The sequence below is a fragment of the Galeopterus variegatus genome, unplaced genomic scaffold, assembly GCF_000696425.1.
Source record: "Galeopterus variegatus unplaced genomic scaffold, G_variegatus-3.0.2 Scaffold6288, whole genome shotgun sequence".
NCBI classification, from domain to species: domain Eukaryota; kingdom Metazoa; phylum Chordata; class Mammalia; order Dermoptera; family Cynocephalidae; genus Galeopterus; species Galeopterus variegatus.
In genome coordinates this window covers 61,532-78,341 of record NW_007732399.1, presented here as the reverse complement: position 1 = coordinate 78,341, position 16,810 = coordinate 61,532, and the positions used below count along the sequence as shown (strand labels likewise).

The window sequence follows — 16,810 nt, the reverse complement described above, 5'->3', positions numbered from 1 at the left end:
TTCTAGGATCGGCTTTCCATGTGGCAGTAGCCTTGGACTTCTGTTGCAGCCCTGTTTTCTCAGACTCTCACCGACCCTGACTTATTTTCAATAGGGATGGAAACTTGAACTAGTAGAAATGGATGTCACTACACAGTTCACCCCTGACACTTGTGAGGATGTGTGCATTTTCACTGACATTTGCTCGTTTAAACTGTATTATAAGAGTGCTATGGTCTGAATGTTTGTTCCCTCCAAAGCTCATGTGAAAGCTTGATCCTCAATGTGGCGGTGTGTAGAGGTGGGGCCTTTGGGAGGTAATTGGACCGTGAGGGCTACGCTTTCATGAGTGGATTAATGGATTAATGGGTTAATGGATGAGTAGGTTATCATGGGAGGGGCACTGGTGGCTTTATAAAAAGAGCAAGTGACCATGTTAATAAGCTCTTGCCTAGCCTCTTGCCATGTGATACCCTGCAACACCTCAGGACTCTGCCAAGAGTCCCCACAGAGAAGCAGGCCCTCGCCAGATGTGGCCCCTTGACCTTGGACTTCCCAGCCTCCCAAACTGTAAGAAATAAACCTGTTTTCTTTATGTATTACACAGTTTCACATATTCTGTTATAAGCAACAGAAAACTGACCAATACAAAGAGAGAGGAGAAAGAAGAAAGAAAAGTGTTTTAGCATGTAGAAAATTCTGGGGAACCCTGAATAATTCACTTTATAGAGTATTAAACAGGAGTTTATGCTTCAGAGACCAGTCAGCCCCTACAATGGAAATTATATCATGATGGGGTACGGATCAACAATATAAAACTATATTTTCTGTAATCTCAGCAGAGCCCCCCTCCCTTAGCAGTTTTCTTACCAACGGCTAGCTGAGGTAGTGTGCATCCCAGACGCTCAGCAATTGGGGAAAGATCTTTTAGCTTGTTTTGCTGTTTTCTCCCTTCTTCACTTACGATTCTTTCCTTCAACCACTGGTAGCACTAGGGATAAGAATAACATTTAAATGTTAATGTCTGGTAAAGGCTTGCTGTCAAAGACTGTTAATTGAATAAAATATAAGAACTTCGTGGTGAATTCCTGAATCTTCTTGACTCTTACCCTTATGATTCACAGGGACAAGGATACTTATGTCTTCAGGCACAGAAATGTTTCCCATGGTCTTGCTCCTTGTTTATTGGTTGAGAACAGATTGATTTTGACTGTTATTCACCATTCAAATTGATTGACATGCACAAAAGTTATTAAAACTCTGACTTTGATGTATAAGCAATTATATCCTAGTCGGCCAAGTGGAAGAAATGATGTTTCTAATTGGAATAACCCAATTTTAGAATGTAGCAGGGAAAAAAAGTGCACTTACATTTTACCAAGGTCTATTATGTTTCTCTTTTATTAAGAAAGCTGGGCATCAAGCTTTCTGCTCAAAGCAAACTATTATTTTACATTCTTGTTATAACTGTCTTTCTTCCTCTTGCCTTCAATTCACTCCTAATCTCTTATTCTTCTTATAATGGGGCTTTATTATTAGCTGAAGCAGACATGGTATAACTGATGGGAAGCAAGTACAGTTTTAAAATTTTGATTTGGATAAAGACTTTTCCTAAATGTGTATTTCCTATGGTATAACTATTGAAACTTTAAAAAGTAAGGAAACTCAAAACAGAAAACTTCCTTAAAACCTATGAGAAGAGACTGATCCTGATCTGTAGACTATAATGTGAGCCTAATTTCCTAATACAGAGAAAAAAATCTTTGAGAACTTCTCAATGTCCTACTTTCCAGAAGGCTCTGTTCCTACTATGAAGTAGGGAACAATAGCTTGTACGTACAAAGCTAGTGCTAAGCAGCAACACCCAAAGGAAAAGAATATTTGCAAGAATGTCAGTCTATTTAAATGAAAATAATAAAAACCATAACACTGTGTGGCAATGTGGACTTTTTTGTGTGCATTGTGACATAATAGCCACCGTAGACCTTCCCAAAGGCAGCAGAAAGCTCTGCAATTGGCAACTGGCAATAGACTCTCCACCCATACTATTTCAATAGGCTGCTGGCTTCTGTTTTTTTTAGATATTGTTTTCATCGTTTTAAGACAGTATTTCCAAAGAAAGGGGTAACCACATTATGTTCTGTTGTGACTTTTGGAATGATTCTGGACATGTGAAAAAGAGAAGGGCAAGTTGCCCTAGTTCTGTTTGCCTCAAAGATCTCAAAGTCTTATGGTCTGGCTCCTCACTTGGGAGTTTGCTTGAGGAAATGGCCAAGAGTTTTCCCGGTCTCAGCTCCAGGAAGCCTCAGCTTCTTCCAGAGGAAGGGTGGCCTGGACCATCTCTCCAGATATGACAGCTGGTGCCAGTGGTAATGAGGTGGACAGTTATGAACAGTGAACACTGTGATCAAGGCTCAAGCAGCCTTCCTGGACCAGGGCACTGGCTATGTCAGAGAGCCCTGCACTTACTTTTGCAATCCTCAGTGGGATCCTTACTGAAGTCTCACAACATCTTTCAGGCACTGAATGTTATTCAAACAAAGAAAAAAAGATTGAAAACTAATAGCCGACTGCTTTTTGAACAGTTGCTGAAATTTCATTACATACTGCACACATAGGGAATGGTTGATTTATTTTTCAGTCTTATGGAACTTCTCCATTTTTGGAATCATCATATGCAATGCATTCTTTTTCTTAGAATTGGGTTACAGGTTGTGTGTGTGTGTGTGTGTGTGTATGTTTCTCTCACACACACACCATATTGAGAAACAGACTTCTAAATATCAAACATTCATTTATTGAGTCCCTTTCTCCCCATGCTCAACACCATATATCATTGTTGCTTTAATCAGTGAAAAATATAAGCAGGTTAGGGTTTTTAAAAAGTAGACATACAGTTTTTATAGAGCTTCCCTCATACAAAAGGAAAGGTGTTTTGGAAATAAACAACTTTCACTGCTTTACAAATGGGAAAATGTTAACAGAGGGAGTAGATGAGGCTTAGTTAAAATATTAAATATGGGAGTAAACCTGTGTTTTTTTGTAAGAAGTTTGGTGGAGGGTGTGGTTGTGCTCAATAATAAACCCAGCTTGCTGGCTGTGGGCAGTAATCCGTGAATTAAAAGATGAAATCTTCTCTTCCAACCCTATTCTATCGCTAACCCCGCTGCACTACAGTAATTTGATTAGATGTTGATCTGTCTTTCTAAATTGAGCAACTAGAAGGCAGGGGTGGCCTGCTGTTCATGTCAGCACCTCTAGTCCTGACACTGTGGTTGGCACAGATGAAGGGCTCAGCCAATATGGTGTTGAGGGAGGAGGCAGAGGAACGAGCTCTGCAGGGTACAAATAAATCTCTTTGGTCTTCCAGATTGAGCACGGACACCCCCTCCTCGGTGCACTGCGACACTGCCAGCAGTCCTGTGGGACTCCACAGTGCTTGTGGATTCCACGTTGTTTCATAATTCACCCCTTCATATGCCTGTCTCACTTGCCAGTTCCTGAGCTATTCCTGGAGGGTTAAGACTCCCATCTATCCCTGTATCCTCAGCAGCCAGCACAAAGTCCAGGTGCACTCAGTAAATATTTGTCAAAGGAACAATTGACTGAGCTTTTCGCTACAGATTAGTGGGCTATTACTTTTATATATGTCACAAAATTCTCCTAAGTTTTCCTAAAGTCCGTTTCTTTTCCCTCTCTCAATGCTGTGACCATTATCTGTTTCCTCATTTTATAGGTAATGATGCTGGGGTAAGAATAGTCTGTGAGACTTGTCCCAAAGCCCCTAATTGGCTGTGAGTTAATCCTGGATTGGAACTCAGGCAGAAACTAGAGAGCCACGGACAGAATCATTTGCATTTATGTCTGGACCTTGTACAGAGTAATTTAGCATCCAAGATCATTGACTATTTCTATTTATACATCAAAATCTTTGACTCAAAACAACAACAAAATCTTCACTATTGAGGTTGGAATCTCTAGGTAAAATGCTGGAGCTAAAAAATTTCCTTCTGAAATTTCAATATAATGTTCTTCATGTGAACACCTGGAGCACTTGGACTGCTGCGCTCCCTGAACTTCACCTAGCTCTGCGTGTTTCCTGTGTTCCTTTGACAGAGGGGTACATACTTCTATAATTTTTCTAGAAAGCATTTTGCTAACAGGGAAGAGCTGCTAATAAATTTTATTGCACTATTCATTTTTATTTAAAATTCCAATTTAAAAGCTACACATCTGGTCTCTTGATCAGACTTTATTGATCTTCTATTATGGCTCATTGAACTCATTCAACAAATGTTTAATGTGCCCATTAAATGTGTGCTGTGATGAGTTAGATGAGTAAGTTTCTGTTTCTGTCCTACAGATGTTCACAGATCATTACCTAGTAACTTGAGAAGTATTTTGTAGCTGAGTTGCCCCCACTTCAATAATTTTCTCACAAGCTATGTTGCACTGCCTTCTAATGGAAAACACCCCACATGACCTGTGCTGATCATAGGTCCTTACCCTTTTGGCCACTGTCATTGGTTTCATAGGTTGGCATATGACCCAAGCTTAGCCAGTCTTCTCTGGACTGAAGCTGGTAAAGAAAAGATCTCTTTTCTCTCAGGTTATATGCCTTTAAGGATGTAAACCTGCAACCCATTTGTAGTTTAAGAAAATGATTCCACACGCAGAGAGAAACACAGGAGATACAGAGTCCTGACAATGTTCAAGTCCATGGATGGAGTCACTACTGAGGCCAGCCCCACTCCATCCTTCCCAGGGATTGTCTATGTGAACTGACGGAGTTCCCCTTCTTTGATTAAACTAGTTTGCATTGTGCTCTGTCACTTGCAACCAGAGAATTCTAAGACTCTGTAAGAAGAGTTTATGGAATACTAGAGAAGGTGCAAAGAACTCAGTTTTGTAAAGTTAGGACAGTCTTAGCAGAGGTGAAGACAACCAAGCTTTGTCCTTAGGGATGATGAGGGGTTCCACAAGAGGCTGAAAATAGGACATCTCTGGGGAGCAAAGGAGAGTACAGTGCATTTGGGTAGAAAATAAAGTAGCATGATATGGGAAGGGACAGGAATGGAAAAGTAGACTCAGCTTAGATCCCAAAGGGATTTTCTACAATGCTTTGTTGTGGAGTTTGGGCTTTGTCCTATAAGTAATGATTGAGAAGTCATTAAAGGATTTTAAGCAGGTGAGTTTAATCTTTTAGGAAGATAATTGGTCACAATGGTGGATTGTTGAGAAAAGGGGAAGAAATCAGAGTTAAGATGGGAGGCTGTTGTAGTAAACCTGGTGAGAAACGATGACGATCTAAACAAGAGCTATGCAGGGGGTGGACCTGAGAGTCAGGATGTGGTCCGAGGATTTGGTGCCTTGTTGGACAGGAATGAGGAAGGAAAGGACACAGTCTGAGATAATGTCTTGGCTTCTGACTAGGATGACCAGATGGACGGGTAGAAGCACCGTTAACCAAGAAGGAAGGGCAGGCTCCAGAGGTGAGGATAGATTCCACTAGGTCCGATTGATACCCGTGGGACATCCACTTGGAGATGTCTAATAGACATAAAGAAGTAATGGTGGTGTGCATCTCAGCAGTGAAGTCAGAGCTGATGACACAGATTCAGAGTCATTGGCAGAGTAGTGGGGTCAGAGGAGGCTGCCCAGAAAATCCCCTGGGGAGTATTACTTTCTAAAAGAACCCCGGATAGGTATTTTTAATACTGTGTTAATTTGTCCTTCAATTGCAGTTCAATACTTACAACAGACACAAAATATTAGCATCTTAATTTTATTGGCATAACAATAATTGATGTGAAACAAACCTTTTACATATTCTGTTTTAGCAGAAAGTGAACGTTGCCAGTTTATCTATTTGCCCAACGATCTATCTTTGAATTATTATTATCATTGTTATTGTTGTTGTTGTTGTTAGCATCTCCATTCACTCCTAAGGTTGCGCTATTTGCTTTTATTATTTTTATCTTTTTGCTTTTAGTAACTGTACCCAAGCAGCTTTCCTAAGTACATATGTATTACTCCAAAAATACTCAGGTTGATCATTTAGAGCCTTGAGAGTCTGCGGAGCTCTAAGGAAGCATGCTTTGTGATCAGGTGCCTTTCATCTGTTGAGAGCTCTTAATGTTTACTGTTAGGGATATTCCAAGAGATACTGACTTGACTTTATAAAAGTCAGCAAGAGAAATACTTCCCAAGCTGTTTTTGGTCTTAGCCCCCTTCAAATATTTTGAAAGTCCTTTTGCTACTGAATTTGTGGAAACTCTTTCAGCTGTTTGCAAGCTTTACCCAAACAGTGACGGAGATTAGACAATCATACACTCCAAATACAGCATAGCTATTTCTTCCTCCTTTAAAAACCTGGATTTAAAGGGAAACAAAGATGTCTCTGGGGGAGATAATTAACAGAGCCAGGAGACCTGGGTTCTAATATCAACTTTATCTGTTATGAGTTTATGGCCTTGGATTGTTATTTAATGTCTTTGTCCTTCAGTTTCTGCATCTGGAAAAAGTCTGCCCTCTCATAAGGCTGGTGTGAGAACAAATAAGCAGCATCTGTAGAAGTATTTTGAATTTTTCAGACAGCCTCTGAAGAAACATACAGCAATATGCTTAGCTACAATAGACTAAAAGTCACCTGTATCTATTTCTCTTTGTGAGGCTAAAAGGAGAAGAATGAAAACACTTAGCTTGGTGCTTGGCACACAGAAGGTGCTCAGTAAAATTGTGATTCTTAATGCTTCCCTCCCTCCATCTCTTCCTTATTGCCTGCTTTCTTTTATACCGTCTTCCCTAAGATGCTTTTAGTTTTTCTTTGTTGACTTGTTTAGACTTGGTTCAGAACAATCTTCAATTTTTAGGAGCAAGACCTTGTTTAATATTCTGGGATAGGGATAACTGTTTTTTGTGTTAATACAAAGCTAGAAACAGGACCATGTCAACATGCCTGAGGAGATATTTAATCTATTATTTTAGAGAACAAACAAGCTAGATGCTGAACTGTTACAGGCAGAAGAGAGAGTGAAACACCTAGAGCCTTAAGGTTCTGATTAGGGAAGCCCAGAGTGGTTACAGCCACGCTGACTAAAGAGTTGGTAGTTTGGGCTTGACTTGAGCTGTTCTGCCAATAACTTAGTGCTGATGGAGGCAAGAGGCTGTGTCAGACTTATGCTTCCTTTTAGTAGGACTTCGGCTTGTCTGAATTTTTAAATGTCTGTATTCTCTCTCCCTTCACATTCATTACAGAGTAATTTGTGATTCTGATGTTATTACACATTCAAGTTTTTAAAAACAGACATGTTATTTGTAAGGAGAAATGTTTGGAGTACTCTCCAATAAATTAGTCATCAAAATCTCTTTCATGGAGGTAATTTTGTGTCAATGATCTTGAATATCTTTATGCTTCAGAGCAGAATTTAAGCTACAAGATTTAGTGGCCACAGTTGATTTCTACAAATGCCAGTCATAGAGCCCCAGTGAGAGAGGCTTTGCTGTGAATCTGTCTCCTGAGGCCCTCCCTCCTTTCCTCCACCCCCAACATGATAAAAATGTCAACCAACCTCAAACCACACTCAGCTATAACTGTTTGCCTCATTTCGATTAAGCCTCTATGGCTTAAATTTTGTTTTGTCAAGAGAAGTAAAATTAGATCCTGTTACGTAGAAAAAGGATTTTACGTTTTGTCAGTTTCAAACCAGCAATGGAATGCCTTCTTTCATGTAAGCATAAATAACAGTGTAGGGACTTTAGCTCTACAAGTCCAACCAGGTCATTGGGTACTTTCCCCCCAGTCCCCAGAGGAGGAGAATTTTCTGTACAGGCATATTATGAAGGGCTGACTGATGCCTGGCCAGAAGCAGAGACCTCCAGGAGGCTCAGGGGAGCCTGCCAGAGGCCACTGGCCTAGCCAAGGCCACCAGCCCTGGCCAAGGCCGCAGTCTGCCTGTGCTGGGAAGCCCTAGGCCGTTGCAGAGCTATTTTAATCAATTTTTTTTCCTCCTCCCACTCCAGACTCTTTTCTAGAAATTGAGAAAAATACCTTCAGCGAAGCCCTGGAACTTTCAGGCACCCCGTTTCCATATTTTCCTGAGATGATTCCACAGGCAAGTGGAGACCATGTCATTGCGCCAACCCCTACGAAAGGAAAAAAACTTAGGAGTTGCTTGTGCAAACTGGTGTTTAAACAGAACTTGGTTAGTTACAGGGAAAAGCTGGCCAGATAAATGAGTTAATACCAGCACACATCTTTTCATCACAATTTAGACATTTACAAATTATATTTTTATAAACCAATTAAACATGCACTGTCAGTTCTTAGGAGCGGGTCATATTAGCAAGCTTGAAAATATGGCTTTTCCATGATTTTTTGATGTCCAAAATTCACGTTTCTTTTTACACTCATGGGTAAGCACTTCTGCTTGCAGAAAAATTCAGTGTTTCATTTGTCCATTTAGTGCCTAACACAGTGCCTGGTACATAATAGGAGCACAATGCCTGGTATCACTCAATAAGTGATAGCAATAATAACAGTTATGATTACTGTGGTTGAATTTTTATTTTTTTTCCTTGCCCAGCATGTTCTTGCTCATATGAACTTCTATTTCTTAGGAAGAACGTTATTTCTGGAAACCATTTTGATAACTAAGCATGAAAATATGGCTTATCTATGTTTTTCTGATGTCCAAATTTCTCGTGTATATGTTATGTCTATATTTTGCTCCCCATCTCTGAAAGCATTACTTCTACCTACACAAACATGTGGTGCCTGGCTTGCTAGTTGTTGAGCTCCCCATATCTAACTCAGTGCCAGGCCCAGAGTAAGAGATACAGATGTGTATATCCATGATTGGGGGGAAAGCAGTCATAGTCCACTCAAAGGTGCATGCTTGGGCTAGAGCAAGCACTCTATGAAAAATGAGCTCGTTCATTTGTTCTTCCCTTCATTCTGTATGCATTGTTTGAACACCTGCTGAGTACAGCTTATATGCGAGTCACAATTTACAACTCTGCTTGGCTTTCATCAGTGATACCCTGTAGACTAAACACAGGCACGTTTGATTCTGCCACCGTCTCAATGCATGATTCTTAATTCCCTATATTAATTACAGACATTTTGAAAAGCATTTCAGTAACACTTTTTTTTTAGGAATTGCTGATTTTCCTATTGTTAAAAATACTCAATAGATTTGATTTTGAAGGTTACCTATTTTATGGTAGAGCTCCGGCAGCTGGACCTCCACCTTCTCTCTCTGGAAAAGGTGGTACTCGGCTTGTTCACAGACTGGCGGGATCATATTGAATTGTCTCGCTACAGAATAGGCTTCCTAGGGAGAAATGAGATTGCAACTGCATTTATACTGATGAGAGATAAGGCTTCACTGTGATTCATATGCATGTGAAATGTTCACTTTAGTGAAATCAGTGCAAGCCAAGAAACATGCAGGATGCCAAATAATAAACCAAGTTATACCACCAGTTTTACTAAGAGCAATACCAAATGTAGGAAATCCCTATTATTCTTTCAAAGTGTTTGGACTGAGTAAAGTCCAGGGCAAATCAGTCAATGTGTGAATTATGTACTATTAGAAAACGTAGTTTGACTATTTTCAGGATCCTAAAGAAATAAAACTTAGACTAATATATGAAAGTGATCTTATAGCATTCATAAACAGTATAGTTATTAATTAATACAGTTTTTTATAAGAAAGCTAGAATACTCTGTTCATATATCTCATTAGCTGTGAAATTCACTTCACCCTCTTGCTATCAGAGAACATGCCAGAACATAATTCCCATCAGAGACCTAGCCTCTCTCTGTTGTGTTCTGAACTAATGAGCACCAGCCCCAGTATTCATCTCTATGACAGGATTGATCGTAGAATTCCAGGACCATAGTGATTTTGAGAAAAACTTGCAAAAGATCTTGCAATTTATGCATGATATCTGAAAAACAGTAACATATTCAAAAGCCATTTAAAATAGAAATTAAATTACCATGATCTCCATAGCACTCCACCGCGAGGTGCCCCAGTACATAGCCATGCCTTGGTTTATCACATGTGTCATGGCTCGAACAATTTCTATGGAAGGCCAGACAGACAGCATTTCATGAGTTTCTCTACTTTTCAGTTATATATATATTTTTCCTTTTCCCAAAGCTTAGAATTTTAATGTAATTGCTCGTTTGATAAATATAATTCCTTTGACACTGGTGACAACATAATAGTTCAACATGAAATATTGATGGTTTGGAGGCTGATGGTATTTTTAGATAAACTGACATTTTTATTTTCAGTTTGCAGCAACAAATTACTAAATGATATTAAAAACATAATGACCACTTTATTTCTTTATTGCTTGATGTTTCTTGGACTGATGAATACATGATTAACCTCTTTCAGAACCTGGGTACATTGCTCGCTGAAGTGAGAAGTAAGGGGAAGCATTTGTTTGGACTTTGTAGAATGCAAGGTCATTGAGGGTAGAAGGCCTGTCTTTGTATGCTGGATTTGCCTAGCTGGGTGGCACACAGAGTGGCTATTTAATAGAGATGACTCAACAACAACGTGTTTAGCAGAAAGATAAACTTTAAATGCTGAGCAAACAGCTGAAGCCACAGTGGCTCACAGCACACAGTGACACACCCTGTCCTTGACCACTTTGAACTAAATTTTGTTCTTAGACACCCATGTAATTGATTTCATCAGGGCCGCCTGCTCCTGGTCCCACCCAGTTTGCTCATCAGCCTCTTTCAGCTTGACATCACATTTCCTAAACAGGAAGATGAATTTCTTCCCTGGAGGGGTGGAGCTGAGCTAATCTCTTGGCACCAGCCAGATGTGATGCAGAACTAGAGAGCATGGAGAGCCTCAAGTTCAATTTAGTGAAAATTCACAGGGTTGGATTTCTGTACAAAGCAGGTTGGCCAAACACCCAGGTCATTTGACATTTTTAAGGGGTCACAGGCCTTGGGCTTCTCTGTGTCCCAGTAATACCAGTAGGTTAAATGTCATTCAGAAGAATCAAATCCTTGTCTCAAAGTAGAGTTGAGGTAGATGTATTCCTATTTTTATTTCTCATAAGAAGGAACTGTCTAAATTGTTAGGGGACAGGATTTGGAATGAGACAGCCAGAGTTAGGGACTCAGCTTCTTTGCTTGTTTGGCCTATGTAAGCTATTTTAAATTGTCCTTGGTTTCTTTGTTTGGAAGATGGGAATGTCTTTATTTACCATTGTCCAAGAGAGGTAAAATTTGGTTTATAAGCAAAACGTTTTTCTTTCTTGGAGAAAGACTCCCAAATTATTATTCAGAAATTAATCCTATGTAATTCATTCTCTATAAAGCAAAGGTGATTTTTAAAAGATGGGAATGTCTTTATTTACCATTGTCCAAGAGAGGTAAAATTTGGTTTATAAGCAAAATGTTTTTCTTTCTTGGAGAAAGACTCCCAAATTATTATTCAGAAATTAATCCTATATAATTCATTCTCTATAAAGCAAAGGTGATTTTTAGGAGGCTTTAGGGACAACCTGGGTAGCTGAAGGGATATGCAGAGCCAAAGGAGAGTTTTATTTTAAAGAGGTGTAAGAGTAAGCTTTTATGCCATTGGAGTGATCTAGAAAGAGGGAGTTATTGATAAAAGAGATGGGGCTGGGAAGGAGGGGAGAGAGAGACTTGATAAAGTGAGGTAGAGGGCTGGACACTTATGTCAGGGTGGTGGGACCAGGTAGGTTTGTAGAACTCATCACGGAAAGACATGGGATCTCCTGTTTGAGGAATTCTATTCTCAGTAAACTATGAATCAACTGGAAAAGAGGCAGGTGTGAGAAGTGAGGAAAACGAAGGCGAGCCTCTTCAAAATATCCCAATGCCTCAGGTCCTTTGATTACTAGTAATTTCTGCCTCACTGATTTGTTTGGTTTTTGACACTAAAGAGATGGGCTTGGTGGAATGGGGAAAGGAGAACTCCAGGAATTCTTGTCCTTGGAGGAGCCTGCAGTACAAAAAGCAGGGGAAAACTGCAGAAGTGAGAGGCCGCAGTTGGAGATTCATGTTGCCATGAATTAAAGTTTAATTTAATGTATATGAAATTCGTTTATTTTTTTTAATGTCAGAAAAATTCCCCTAATTAATTGTTAGCCCTTCTAACAGGAAATGACCATACTGGTGGCTGAGGTGGATTTTTACATGATTCTCATATATAAGGACACTAGAGGGCAGCATTGTTGAAAGAAAAAATCAACCTAGTCTAGATGCTGCTGTTTTACACGTGGATGATGGAAATGCATTTTGAGACTGACGCGCTGCCTCCTGCTCTAAGGAGGCAGGTTGGAAATGCATTTTAAAAGCATCCTAGGCAGGTCATTGATTCTGAATGGGGAAAAGGACATTAGAAAGATCATTTAGTGCATTACAATTACCTGCCTCTGGGGAAGGACACTCAGACAAATATAACTACATCTGATAACCCAGGACTAAATGTGACTCCCCCTACCCACACTCCCCGACTTTTCCAGAAGCCTTAGCCCAAGTGGTTCTCAACCCTGACAGCACATTAGAAACACCCAGGGGCTTTACAAACTACTTACATCCCAGCTCCACCGAAGTTCTGTTACATCAGAAATCTGCGGGGTGAGGCCCTGGCATCAATATTTTAAAAACTCATCCTAGAGGATTCTAGTGTGACACCAGAGTTTAGAACCAATGTGCTTGTCTTTACCAGTGGTCTCAAAGTTTACCCCTGGGCCAGCAGCATTAAGGAGCACCTGGGAACTTGTTACAAATTCAAATTCTAGGGCCCTACACCAGACCTATAAACTACAAATTCTGGGGCTGGGGCCCAGCAGTCTATGTTTTAACCAGTCCTCCAAGCAATTCTGATATGCAGTAAAGTTTGAGAACCACACTTTATACCATGCCCGAGTAAGCCACTTCAGTGGGTGTAAACTTCGTCTCACATTTCCTCCTGCTATAATTCTTCATGCTATAATTTAACCTTCACTTTAGGTATTTGCCTTACGCAAACAATCACTATGATTGATACACACACACACACACACATTCTTCATGCTATAATTTAACCTTCACTTTAGGTATTTGCCTTACGCAAACAATCACTATGATACACACACACACACACACACACACACACACACACTTCAGTGGGTGTAAACTTCGTCTCACATTTCCTCCTGCTATAATTCTTCATGCTATAATTTAACCTTCACTTTAGGTATTTGCCTTACGCAAACAATCACTATGATTGATACACACACACACACACACATATTTTGGTATGAATCAGAATCACCTGGGGAATTTGATAAAAATATGGAGGACCAGGTCCTAGCCTTCTTCAATAAGCTGCAACCTTTGTATTAGTTTTATTAGAGCTCAAATTGCAGAAGCTTGAGAAAAACCATCTAAGCTATCGAAAGTCTTTGTTAAATCTTCCCTCTGTGCTCCTTTTCAGGTTGGAATAGTCATTATTCTTTCACCCGGTGATGCCTCGCTAGGGCTCACAGGCCCCAGGCAGCTCTCTCTGTCATTCCTGTATCCTTAGCACGCAGCTGGCGCTCTACAAGTGCCACAAGTCGATTTTGCTTCTGAGTGTTCCATTTCTCTCAGTAAATTGAGGGTGATAATGATTCTGTGGAATTCTTTCAAAGCTTGACATGGGATAATGCGCATAGACCTATTTGTAAATCTGAAAGAGTAACAAGTAAGCAGGATATGATCCTGGTTGTTTCTTCTCAAATAGGCTGAGATGCTGACATTTCAGTGACATTCTTCTTTCAGTAATACAGATCATCTGTGTTTAAAAACATGCATTTCATGCCAAAGGAATTAATATGATGATTTATTCTGAGTGAAAACTTTTGTTAATAAATATTTTAAGATTTTTAATTGGACCTCAGGCAAAAATGGTGGCTCACATTAAACATTTTTTCATGGGAAATGTTCGCTAGAACTTTGAAAGTTGTATGCAAATAGTTACTGCATGAACAATAAACCATAAGAACTGACAATACAAATGTGTAGAAATTAGTGTTTTGATCAAACAAAATATACTCAAATTAACCTGGCCATAGACACAGAATGATAAAACCAAAAGAAACCTTAGAGATAATCCAGAGGTAATCTTCTTACTCTAGATGAGGAAACAGGCAGAAAAGTTAATTGTTTAAAGGCATAATTAAGAGGTTGAATATTAACAATTATAAATATTTCAAATATGCTTACAAAATACTGAGAATGAACACACAAAGTAATAATTGTATTATATAGTGAAATTATATGTAATTTTGTTTTGTATTTTCCAAGTTTTCTGTAAATGTGTTATCATACTTCTATAATGTAAAAAATAAAAGAGAGAGAATATCTAATAAGCAAGGGCACTGCTTTAAACACTAATGTGTTCTAGGTTTAAACAGATGAAATTGCTGTTTTTGGAGGCCATAAATGGTTGAATATTGGCAGTGTCATATGGTTTGACCTAACTGATATCACATCCTTTCTTTTTTCAGTGGCAAGGACCTGGGAGAGGCCGGAACACTGGTGTAATGCAGGGACTTGGTTTCATCATAGGAGTTATTGTAAACACTAATAAAAAATAGGTCTACACCTGGACACAATTTTTACTTCAAACCAGCTCTTTGTCCTTTATCTACCTTCAGCTGTTTATTTACTTGTTTAACCTCAGAAGCTTGTGGTTGTGGTGGTGGTTTAGGACTGTGCCTCTGTTTCCTCTTGCATCTCTATCAGTTCTTCATCCCTGGGCTCTCGTGAGTCCTCTCTGAGTGTTCAGCTTAGTGCCTGGAGACAGAGGACTGTCTTTTCTCACAGGATTGGATACCTTGTACCCATAAATGGAGTGAAGTCATGCTTAGTATGGACCACAAGCCACAGGCCTTAAAGGTTTGCTGACTGGTCGGCCCGGTGGCGCACTGGATAAGTGCACCGCTTGGGAAGCGCGGCGGCGCTCCCACCCGAGGGTTCGGATCCCACATACAGACCGGTTCCCGCTCACTGGCTGAGCGAGGCGCGGGGGCAACACCGAGGGCTGCGATCCCGTTGCCGGTCCCCGGTCCGGTATGGGGGCAACACTGAGGGTTGCGATCCGTTGCCGGACATGGAAAAAAACAAAAAAAAAAAAAAAAAAAAAAAAGGTTTGCTGACTGTGTGAGGAGAACCTAGACCCATTCATCTTACAGAGCACGCACCAGGATTCCAGAGACATTGGCCTTTTGTGTGTGTGTGTGTGTGTGTGTGCGTGTGTGTGTGTGTGTGTGTGTGAGTGTGTGTGTGTTTCTCTGTCACAGTCACTAACCTGGGACACATCTCTTGACCTTGCTGGATCTCAATTTCTTCAGTGCAAATGAATAGACATTAATTGACATTAATTGAGCACATACGTAATTTTTGTAATAACTGGGTAGATAATATTTTAATTCCGATTTTATCAATGAAGAACCTGAGACTCAGAAAGATAAAGTCACTTGGGCAAGGTCTCAGCAGATAGTCTATAAGGCCACATTTAGCACTGAAGTTCTGTGACTGGTCATCTTGGAAGACTTTGTGCATAGTGCGTTGTGAGAGAAGGTGGGTTGGGGACAGAAAATCACAGGGCACTTACTTCATTGACCCTGTTGTGTATTTGTGCATGTGGATGCCTTGTGTGTGATTATATCCACCCATCCCTTTATGTTTAATACACTGGTAGTTTATGGTATGTATAAATGGTTTAGGAAATATGAGCTATCTTTTTACTTCCTTGAAGAAAGACCTCAAATCTGATGACTCTGAAAAAAGAGCCAGAAATGGGTTTGTGTGTGCATCTGATCTGTCAAAGCTTAGAAAAAGAGTTGTCTTTACAAGATAGTTTACAGAGAATAGGCTTTCTGGATCAGGGCGTTGGCCAAAATGATTCTGGATCAGAACAAGACCATATTCAAGGAACTAGAAAGGAATTCATGCACCAAACCAAGATGGTAAAACCTCTGCTATCTGGAGAATTGAATCTTGTTTAAAACTCTGACCCAGGAATGGCAATTTATGTCTCCAAGGACCATGCACTGTCATCTACCTTGAAGCTACCCTGAGAACCCTCCCTACAGGGCACATAGTCCTCAACCTCTCTGCTCTGCAATACACTGCTTTTCCCTGACCCTACACAGTTTGAAGTGAGCCTTTGATATTGTCCAAATGTGATTTCAGAACCTTATTCTGAAATGTGGAATAGGTTATTGAAAAGAGACACTTCTAGCTTCACTTTTAGCTAAAGTCCAAAGGCCCTGAATTACTAAGTTTGAAAGTGAGGTGCCACGGGGCTGCCAGGGGTCCTGAGGTATGGAGCCAGGGACCAACTCCTTCTCCTCCAACCAGGCAAGGAGCACATTAAAAATATCACTTCCTTGTGACCGCAGCCACCTCAATAACCACGGCTGCTGCAAAAGTGGCTAGATGCCACAACCACCATGCAGATGGCTTGACAGCCATTCGAGTGCATTGACACAAGGAGAGTCACCAGTGGAGGCCAAAGAAAAGAAGAGGACATCTCTCTTGAAAAATCTGTTCCAGAGTGACAGAAGAAGCATCTGCTCTACAGTAATAGTGGAGGACCTGAACACACCTCTCTCAGCACTGGACGGATCATCTAGGCCACAAATCACAGAGGAACCATTACTCTTTCAGAAGAAGAGAAGAAATCTAGGGTTACCAGAGGTGGGAGGGGAGAGAGAGATGGGGAGAGATTGGACAGGGGCATAAAGAATAAGTACAATTTGTAATAATATATATGCTAATAATATTGATTTGATC

General features: G+C 40.2%; 1 protein-coding gene across 1 annotated transcript in view; it reads right to left on the bottom strand.

Moving 5' to 3' along the window:
• The window catches only part of LOC103606098 (voltage-gated potassium channel subunit beta-1), a 78,936-nt gene that overhangs the window by 12,988 nt on the left and 49,138 nt on the right, over positions 1-16,810 (bottom strand). The window contains exons 7-10 of the mRNA XM_008590693.1: positions 9,985-10,070; positions 9,194-9,314; positions 8,030-8,124; positions 850-970 (exon numbers count right to left, since the gene is read on the bottom strand). Of these exons, the coding sequence (XP_008588915.1) occupies positions 850-970; positions 8,030-8,124; positions 9,194-9,314; positions 9,985-10,070 (423 nt within the window). The remainder of the gene's footprint in view (positions 1-849; positions 971-8,029; positions 8,125-9,193; positions 9,315-9,984; positions 10,071-16,810) is intronic.